The sequence below is a fragment of the Rhipicephalus microplus genome, chromosome 5 (assembly GCF_043290135.1).
Source record: "Rhipicephalus microplus isolate Deutch F79 chromosome 5, USDA_Rmic, whole genome shotgun sequence".
Taxonomy (NCBI): domain Eukaryota; kingdom Metazoa; phylum Arthropoda; class Arachnida; order Ixodida; family Ixodidae; genus Rhipicephalus; species Rhipicephalus microplus.
In genome coordinates this window covers 148,960,926-148,971,785 of record NC_134704.1, presented here as the reverse complement: position 1 = coordinate 148,971,785, position 10,860 = coordinate 148,960,926, and the positions used below count along the sequence as shown (strand labels likewise).

The 10,860-nt window shown below is 43.8% G+C and overlaps 1 protein-coding gene across 1 annotated transcript in view; it reads right to left on the bottom strand.

The window, feature by feature from the left end:
• Positions 1–934: 934 nt before the first annotated feature.
• LOC119173344 (sulfotransferase 2A6) overlaps positions 935–10,860 on the bottom strand; it is a 32,658-nt gene continuing 22,732 nt past the window's right edge. The window contains exon 3 of the mRNA XM_037424206.2: positions 935–1,645. Coding sequence (XP_037280103.2) covers positions 1,067–1,645 — 579 coding nt within the window. The 3' untranslated portion in view covers positions 935–1,066. The remainder of the gene's footprint in view (positions 1,646–10,860) is intronic.

Below are 10,860 nucleotides of genomic sequence, written 5' to 3'. Positions count from 1 at the left end.
CGGTCGCGAAAAGCAGGGTGTGCATGTCTATTTCGCGTGACCTGTTCACTGGGAGCGCGGTTAAAAGCCAAGGAAAGCAAACATCTCCATAGGGGTGTTATGCAGTACATTTCGCAGTATTACAATACATTTACAGTACATTTCGCATCGTCACAGCTTTTGCAACGACAGGTTATAAATATGTTGTGGTCGTTTAACTACTGTGATCAGTGCATAACGCGTTAGAAATAAAATAATAAAGAATGTGAACGAAGCATTGAATAGCGAGATGTTATCTATTCAGGCGTCCTGTCTCTGTACTTTTATCTAACTCATTTCATATAAATTGAGTAACCCGATATGCATGTAATAAGCAAATTAAGTTCACTACTGGTGAATCATAAAACCATAAGTAAATCGCGTGAGATAAATCGAGCGTTCTTCGAGATAAAATGTGAGACACACAGGCATGTGCAAAGTCATCCGAAAATAACTAAAGGTATTCTAAACATAATTAAAGCTGATCTAACAGCAGTGAATTACTCTTACTATTCCGTAATATAACCACACTCGTTGTGACAACTGTCTAGGAAAATGTGAAAATTCGCAAAAAGAAAATGGGGGTGCTCACGCCTTCTTGAAATTCGCACCACAGATGTCGTCCGGTCAGAGACTCTGATGGCATCTACTGAAACGTCGTAGGTGACAACTGATAAATATGATGGGAATTAACGTTTTACTGGCCAGTGGACTTGACGTACGAAGTTTCAGAAACTTTGAAGAGTAGGTGCTTCCAAAATACGACGAATACAGTTTGAAGTCCTTGACGCCATGCGCGGGAATTTCGGCGCTAACCTATGAGACGGAACTTTGGACTTTGATTTTCTCTTCTATCAATAAGCTTATGGAGGTAAGACGAATGGCACTTGAGTTCTCAGACAACACTTTGTCAGTCTATAAAGCAATTCAGTGTTTCACTTTATTGTCCCCGTTCCTTTGAACCAAGAAAAAATGTACCATTTTTCACAAAATGATCAAAATGACTTGTTTCCCTATTTCGCAGGTGCAACAATAATCCAGCGTACCATTAACCTTGGCTCATGCACAAAGCCTCAGATCGTATGTCGCTCCAAAGGTCCATAACGCTTGAACCCATCGTCTTTTCTCTAATGACGGCTTCCATACGCAGGAGTTGTTCAGGAGAGAAGAACTGCTTCCACTCTCCCACCTTACCATTTCTGACAAAGTTGTGGCTTTTGGTTTCTCCTGCGCGATCCGCCTTTGAAGTAACATCTATGTTTCTGAAATGCTTGTCCACCTCTGGCTCAGAGTGCCCGCTAAAGTTAAAGACCAGTATTTTTCTCATGCTCTCCACGCTGCTGTGATTGATGATAACGTCCAACAGCTTTTGCCCTTCCGCTTCGTCTTCCTCTAAAGCTTTCAAGTAATGCTCCCCCATGAAGCCGGCGAGGCGGCGCACAACTTCCCGTGTGTCTCTCTGCAGCTCTTCATACGTGACAAACAAAACATTGGGCTCGTCCTTGAGTGCATAACCGGCCACCAGGTGTTCGAAGTAACAGCCGTAAGGTAGACACCCCGTCAAGAAAGCCTCCAGGAGATCGTCGAATGTGCCGTCTTGAAAGCGGTAAACGCTAAGAGAGGTCACCTGCAATTAGTAAAAATTCAAAGAAAAACGAGCTTTCAAGCATTTTTGTCTTTGTTGCTTTGTTGTACGGCACTTATGTGATTATGTGTGATGGTTAAAGGAGATGCGTCGTGTTCAATCCAATGCTCAAGGCCATCTCAAACTGTGATGACGCGGACGTTTCGTAGCTCTAGACATGGGCAAAGTGGAAAATTATCTCAAAGGAATTAACTTCGACTATTGCTACAAAATGCCCCCCCCCCCCCACCCGAGTCTCTGATAGCCAAGGTAAATGACAAGGTAGTAATCATTGAGGCAAAAACCTTAGGTGCCATCACAAACAGGAAATTTGGCCGTCGGTGACCACCATCCTGTAGCATCGGGGACGAGTGATGCAACAAATGATCATCACATGAGGACTTTGCAATATGGCATCCTCATGACGTCCCTCATGAGAAAAACTTGTGAAGTAATCTTTACGTCATTAATGTTGTCATGACGTCATGTGACCATTGTAGCGCCCACTATTGGGCGGCGAACAAAACCGGAGCATGGGCGACCTCCAGAGAAGATAATGATGGCAGTGCTTAGCAGTGGCATGTTAAGCCATGGTACGTGTTCTTATACATCGAATGATGTATGTAAATAATGAGCATAGCTTTCAAAACATATCTGGCGAGACTAACAAGTTCATTTCATCCACCCTGCCGCACGCTATGAAATATTTCCATTGTAATCAGGCAATAATAATTTGAAATTGGAGGACCCTTAAGCGTCGCCTTTCAGAGTTGAATGCGACAGCGATATCTTGTCCTTAGTGCGGGCTTCAACCACTTAGTATATATACTTTTTATTGTATGGCGTAACTCGAGTAGTTTAAATTGTGCATTTGTCCTCATCAACAAACTGATTACGCCTAGTGTAGGGCAAATGCCTCTCCCGTCGTCCGTTATTCAACCCGGTCTTGTGCTTTCTGTTGACACGTTATAGCTGTTTAATCTCATCGGCCCACCTAACATTCTGTGTCCCATTCGTGCGTTTGCTTTCTTAGGAAATACAGTCAATTACCCTTAATGGCCAGGGGTTATACGGCCTACGTGCTACATGCCCGACCCATGTTAATTTCTTCTTTTTGATTTCATATATGACATCCTCAACCCCGGTTTGTTCCCCGACCAACTCTGGTCTATTATTTTCTACAACTATAATATTACTTTCGACCACTCGCTGCGTCGTCCTCAATTTAAGCTGGACCTGCTTTGTAAGCCTTCAGGTTTTTGCTCCGTAGGTAAGTACCGGCAAGATTCAGATGTTATATACTTTCCACTTTAGGGTTAGTGGCAGACTGCCACTCATGATTTGAATATGAATGTAAACATTCGACAGAAGTCTGTCTGGTTGGGTATGGAAACTGGGAGATGATTTAAACTCCAACCGAAAGTTTTTTGAAGAAACCCGACGTTTCGGAACCGACATGGTTCCTTCCTCAGGGGAGACTGCAGAACTATGTAGCAGCGGCGTCTTCAAAGCACTTGCGGGGCGGATAATGACAGAAAGGGGGGGGGTCGAAATGACGTACACGCTTGTTATGCATATATTGGTGTTCACTTCTAAATAAATTTTTCAGTTGCTAGTAAGTGCTCGCCTGTGTCCTATCTGAGTGTGTGTATTTTTTAGCACTTGTTTCATGATGATCTCTAAAGTATTACGTTCGGCGAACTCTACTGATAACTCTCCTGTCCCATTTCTAGAGCCGATGCCATATTCACCGATTGCATGGTCTCTGGCATGTTCCATGGCTAATTTGGCAATAAAGTCGCCCATGACTATAGTATATTAGACCTTTATTAATGGCTGAATCTACGACTTTATAGAAGCGTTAACCAAATGGCCATCGTGGTTCGATGTAGGCGCGTAGGCCTGTACCACCTTCATCTTGTACTTTTTGTTAAACTTAATCCGTCGTACACTTTTTGTTAAACTTTCCATCGTACACTAATCCATCGTACACTTTTTGTTAAACTTTCCATCGTACGCTATTTGATATTCTTGTGTACAGAAACCCCACGCCAAGTTATTTGAAAGAGCGTCTGAACTACTTGAATAGTCACACCATACACACACTGTATCCTCACATCTGTACATCCCGCTTCGTTACACTGGCTGCGTATCGTCTAGACACATGGACACACCTCTCTCCGTGGCAATGGACGCGCTAATGCGGTAGCTCGAGAGCTTACGAACCGGGTACCATCGGAAGAGCTGTCCAACCTTAGGGATGCACTCAATGAAGCATTAAACTACTCAGACACGCCGCAGTATTACCGAAAAAGTTGCATGTTCTTCCCGCAACTCAATCGATAGCACGCGGTTGCACGAGCAGCTTCGGACTACCTTATTACCCTGCCTGTACATCCTTCATTTCTTCCAGCTCATACAATGTCCCTCATATTTCCCCTATTGAGGAGCAAAGCCCATATTGTATCAAGGCATGTGGGAATGCCCACTACCACCGTGCTACCGTTCTATTCCTCCACCCTTACACTCATTCTTGGAGACTGAACTAACCAGCTCAGCGCCGCAAGCAGCATCGGCCCATCCAGTGGTAACGTGGTGTTGCGTGGGCCAATGGCGCCCTGAACTAAGGGCTCTTCCCAAGAAGGAGTATCTTTTCGGCCTGCATGTGTAAAAGTGCTTTGTCTCTCGCTCTCTAATTTGATGAAAAGCGTCCGATGTATTTATATTCGCGTCACCCAACTTTCCTGCTTTCTTAAATTAAAAAAAATCAGTTATGAACGGTACCACATGTTGTTCTTCTTCAAAGATCAAGGCATAAGTAGCTTTGTGACATACTTACATAAAGTAGGAGTGAAAAAAATGATGGTTTATAAACAGGATGAAAAATCGGCCATAAAAAAACCACCTGCGCTTGATATTTTTGAATGCGAAGCTTGTATAACTCGCATATTTTGGAGGCGTCACCCACGAGAAAGCCGTCCCTCGACGACACTACTGGCACATGCGTAGCGGAATAGCGCATTTTAGCAATAGCGCATACCCTCTCGATGATGGCAATAAAGTTAGTTCAATCTACCGCTATAAAGTTATTTAAATCAATCAACCTCGATAGTCGGTATCAGCTGTTGTGGGACTGCAATATTTAATCTCAATATTTTGATAATTTTGATTTACGGAGAAAAAAGGAAAGAAAAATTGAGAAAGACAAAGAAGGGAATAAAAAAAGAAGAAAGGAGTACGTTAGCACGCGCGCTTTTCAAGGCTTGCTTCCACTGTCCCCTTTTCAGCTGGGACAGCGGTTCCTAAAATTTTTCCACAGCTTTAGCGCCTATTGATAAATGAGCAGCCAATTAGAATCGTGCATTACACTCTTAAAAAAAAGTTCGTAAAAACCTAGTAACTGGAAGGAAAATGTTAGTAACAGCCACTGTTACTAACTCTCTGAGACAGTTACTAACCTTTTACAAACTTGAAAGCAACAGGCGTGTTGTTACTACCCAAACCGCCTAGTTACTAACTCGAGTTAGTAACAAAAAGCTACCTTGCTTATAACCCTTCACAGTGCTGCAAAAACACGCATTCACTCACTGAGTGAAAGATTTTAATAAATTTTGCCATTTATCCCCTCGTACCTTCTCAAACCCTTCCCGTATATTCACTTTTTTTTATCATAGGTTGAATGCATATAATTTATACGGCCAACATTTTTAGAGGAATTGATATTTGAGTCTAACTGCATGTCACCCGAAATTTTATGCTGTCGTGTTTATCTTTGTTCCTCTGGATACGACGCTCTTCTTCGGACCATGGGCCCCTGGGTTTGAACCCCACTATGCCCAGAAATTTGTTTTTTTTTCTTTTGAGCCAAAATAGCCTTAGATGATTTATCGAACTGAAAAGTTACCGTCAGCGTCCCGCGGCGTCGGGCAAAGCACAAGTGAAGCGAGAAATTATGTCGTGATGACGTCACTATTGATGTTACGTCATAAATCGCCAAAATATGTGACGCCGTTATGCCGTTATCACGTCCCGTTACAAAATAACGTCATCACACGACATTGTAGCTTGGTCAAAGGTAGATCTATCACGGATGATGTGCAAAACCATGCACGTTAGGTGCAGAAGCTTTCGGAGGGATCAATACGACGACGGAGATGAACAAGATGATGGCTTTCGTCTTCGACTCGTCTTACGTGAAAGCACATGAGACCCTATGAGTTTTTTTTTCTTCTTCTTCTCTGCATTTATCCACTTTTCTTTCCTCCAACACCTTGCTAGGGAACGCATGGTGGTGTATACGTCATTGCTAGGCGAGTTTATGCTGCAAACACTGCCTGCGCTGAACTCGCTACTGCGCCCTGTGCACATTTTCTCGTCCTTCGTTTAGTAAGGCGTTGTTTCACCATAATGAGCTTAATGAGGAGCCCGTGAATTACAAAAAAAATTGTGACGTGTTCACTTTCGCGCCACGATGTGTTTCACGAAGTGAAACAATGAAATCGTTTCGATTGATAAGTTGCTCTCTGAGAACCTTAATGTCGTAATTTCACTATTAAGAGTCTACTAAAAGAGAAAATTTTGATCACTGTTCCATTTTTAAATTTTGCGCCGCAAAGTCCACGTATATATTTTGTACTTTCGCGTGAATGATAAACGATATTCTCAATTAAACTTGGTAAGTAATACCGATGGCCCCCTCAGTGGAGAATGTACTTCATTTTCACTGATTACGAACTACATAGGACTTCGTAGACGCGATCAAACTCTATCACGTCAAGGCGTTTGGTTCGGGAACTTCAGGTGTTTTCTCTTCGCACTTCCTTTTTGCGGGTCTTCTCGTGGCAAGCGCGCCGATTTTGGAAATTCACTAATGAGATAAAATTGTTGTTATCCTTAATGGCCCTTTAACGTATAAGCTATATGCTTCGTTCACGGCGGCTCATAACAGCGATAGGCAGGCGCAGCGGTTATCACTTTTGCTCTCGCAACCACCAGGTGCGTCGTCGCAGAGCCACAGCCATCGTCGCAGAGCGGCCGCGGTGGCAGAACGTTCGGTCAAATACAGGGGTCGTTTGCGCGCGGAACATTAGGGAGCACTGTATTCAAGGTGCGTAAGCGGGCACGCCACTTAAACTTTTTTCTTATTTCGCGGGCATCTGCAATAATCAGAGAACAGCAATACTTCAAGCACAATAAGTTAGAAACAGTCAAATGGGATGTTTCACAAACCGATCAACTACATCTTATTTAAAACTTTTTCGGCCAGCTTCATTGCCTCAAAAGCTGATACATAATTCTTGCCTAATTAATCAGTGTTAAATGAAGCAACGAAATAGCGCAATATTCTCCATGCAATAACCACAAGCATTATTTTGGTTGTATTGTGATAGTCTGTATGCAATTTTTTGTTACTTTTTCTGGCTAAATTTAGCTTGGGCATGTATGCAATTATGAAACTGCATTCACTGTGCATCTTATATTTCTGCTTCAAGTTCTGAAATAACAGTTGACTAGTATTGCAGTCCTCACTTAAAGCAAGTTTACTTTACATTAGTTTTGTTGTAGCTGGCATGACACTTTATGAAAACGTTCATGTCCACAATGTGATATAATGCTTCTTGAAATTTTCTATGAGAGGACTACAAAATGTTTATAGATAGAAATAATGAACGTGGTGAACTGATTATGAATGTACAACATTAAACCCTGGCACTCATATCAAAATGTCTTCTGCCTAAATTTTTCCTCCAGTTGGATATGTATCAAACTGTGGCAAGTAATGTGTAGGTAGTATATAACAAATAAACATGATTTTAAATTAATAAGTTTATTGTCATTGCAAGCATTTTGCGTACAGTGAGGAAGGAAGGAAGCAACCAAAGGTAGAAGGCAGGGAGGTTAACCAGAAAGACATCAGGTAAGCTACCTTACACTGGGGAATTAGGGAAGGGGACAAGAAAGATGAGAAAGAGAGAAGAAAAAGAAAAAGGAAAAGACAGACAGTCAATTCACTGTGGCGTGTAGAACTCTACCGCAAGTCAGAGGCATTCACACAAACTCGTAGTCCTCAAAAAACATAAGAGGGCTTTCACTGTCTTGTGGGCTGTCGAGGGATGTGGACGGTGCTGTATTAGCACCTGCACAGAAAGAGGCCGATCATTCAGTCGCCGCAATGCGTTGGCAAGTACTTGTCTCTCTGAGGTCAATCGAGAACAGCAGGTGTTCAATATTTTCATCAGTGTTGCAAACATCGCATGCTGCACTATCAGTCATTCCGATTAACGTGGTACAAGCTTTCGTGAAAGCAAGTCCCAGTCAAAAACGATAGAGAAGCGAAGTGTCACGTCGATGTAGGCCGGGTGCAGGTCAGAGTTGTAGTGAAGGGTCATGTTCATGTAGTCTGGTACGTCGTATGCTTGGTGTGTTCCACTCAGTCAATGTGAGACTGCGAGCCAGTTGGCGAATTTGCCTCGCAGCGTCCGCTCTTGAAAGCGGAATCAAAACACTGTTTACTTCCTGATCTGATGTGTGAGCAGCATGATCTGCAGAATCATTTCCATTGCTGCCACAATGCCCAGGTAACCACTGAAAGTCGATGTCGTGGCCTTTTTGTATTAAGAGGTGCTGAAGTTTCACGGTTCGATAAGTCAACTGCCCGTGGCATCCGCGTCGGTGAACTGATGGCACGCACTGTAACGCTGGTTTTGAGTCAGAAAACACGGCCCATTTACTTGGTCTTTCTTCAAAATTGACGAGTTCTAGTGCACTGCGCAAAGCCTCGAGTTCTGCCGCCGTGAACATCGTCGCATGCGAAGTCTTAAAACGCAGAGTTACCTCTTGTAATGGTATAACCACTGCTCCACATGAACTAGACGATGTAGACGTGCCATCTCTGTAGATGTGCACGTGGTTACTGCAGGTCTGGTCCAGTACTAATAGACTCAGTTGTTTTAGGGCATGTGTCGGTAGGTCAGATTTTCTCCGCATTCCTGGGCTCATTAAGTAAACTCGTGGCCGACTCAAGCCCCAAGGAGGAAGCAGTGGCTTTGATGCAGGTGCATACGCCTCAGTAAATGATGAGCATTGCTTGCAGACAGTGGCACCGTATGTCGTGCGGGGCCTTTCAGCAGCGAGGCTCCCCGGGTGGTGGGAAGGGGTCCTGGTATAATGCCTGTGGTGCATACGCGTTGTCTCGGTAATATTATGTGTCTTGATTTAGTGATCTCGGGCAATGACAATGGTTTCAGCTGTTGAAACACTGCAGGGTAATCCAAGGCATATCTTGAGTGCTTGGGCTTGAATGCTCTGAATTTTATGCAGGTTAGTCTTGCCTGTGTTAGATATTGTAATTAAACTCTACCATAAGAATCCGATAAACTGCACCCTGTACAGTTGTAGCATGGACGGTACGGGCACTCCCCATTTCTCTTCTGCAAGGAATTTGAACATGTGAATGTTGCGATCAACTGCTTCTTCACATAGTTCGCGTTCGGAGTCCACAACAGGTTTCTGTCTATTATGACTCCTAAGAATCTGTGGCTTCTGCTGAACGATATGTGTTCTCCGTTAATCGAGATGCTGTAAGCAGGCATCGGTTTCCGCGTGAATGCTACCACTGCACATTTTCCGCAGGACACCTCGAGACCTTGTTTACGAACGTAGCATGACGTCGTTGTGGCAGTTTTCTGAAGGCAGTCTCGAAGCTGTAGCCTTGTCACACCTGATGAAGTCAGCGTAGATAGAAAATTCTTCAGTGGTTGGTAGGTGCTCGACTAGTCCACTGAGGGTTATATTGCGAAGTGTAAGGCTTAGCACTCCTCCTTGAGGGACTCCTCGGCTACTGCAATACTCAGGTGTTGGGCCATTCACCATCGTCACGTAGAATGATCTCAGCTGTAAGTAGCTGTACACCCACACATATACCTTTCCACCAAGACCTACTGTTTCCAAAGCACTAAGGATGGCTTCATGGGCGACATTGTCTTAAGCTCCCTTAACGTCTAGAAACAGGGCAGCACACAGTTTCTTAGAGGCTTTCTGGTGTTCAACATATGTCACCAGATTAACAACATTGTCAATTGATGAATGGCCGTGCCTGAATCCAGTCATGGATACTAGATAAATTTCATAGTGCTCTAAATACCACTTCATTTGTGTTAAAGTAATTCTTTCCACTGTTGTTCCCACACAACTGATAAGCACAATATGACGGTATGAGGCAATATCCACGAGATTCACCAGCTTTGAGAAGCGGAATGAGGCGACTTGACTTCCATGCTTGGTAAACCATACCAGTCTGCCAGGAGTCATCGTATAGGCATAAGAGTGCCTTCCGAGATTCGTCTCCAAGGTTACAAAGGGTACACAATGCAGTCAGGTCCGGGTGCTGAAGAACGTCTGCACAGTGCCAGTGCCACTTCTACCTCATCCATAGAAAGTGGGCATTCTATGCGGGGATCACGTGAGAGAAGCGGGTTGTCGAGTATTGCTATTCTTGTTTTCATGAAATTGGACTTGACGGCGATTCTTCGACAGAAGGATTCTGCGAGGTCAATCTATCTACATTGTAGGTGAAGTGCCAGAAATGTGAATGGGTCTCGCTGACCAAAGGTTGTGCTAAGAGCCCGGACAGTTCTCCATATCAGAAATAGGGGCTTTTCACGGATCCGACGACTCGCAGAAGGATGCCCAACGTCACCAAGCCAGTTTATTCATGTGCCGTCGTATTTTCTTTTGAGTGCATCTAGTTAGCCTACGATAGAGGCGAAAATGCTGTAGGCCCGTGTGCTCAGATTTGCGTGCACCTTAAAGAACCCCAGGTGGTCAAAATTTCTAGAGTCCTCCACTACCGCGTCTCTCATAATCATATGGTGGTTTTGGGTCGTTAAACGCCACATATATATCAAATCGTCTAGCCAGCCTCTAATCATCCATGCACTTTGTCCGTATGTATCTACGTTCTGCACGACGATGTATTGCATGTAGTTTCTCAAGCTTTTGAGCTTGCATACGATGAGTGTTGCGAGTTCAACCAGTCAGCATTACTTCAGGCCTTAACACAAGTCGAGAATCAAAGTAGAGGTCGAGAATCTGTGATGATGCAAGGTTTGTCGGTTTGACAAGTTTCTGTTCTGATGTTTTCTCGACGACATAGCACCAACGATGTCTGTCAAACATTGTATTCCCGAGCACATTCACAAGACAAAACACATCTCCAC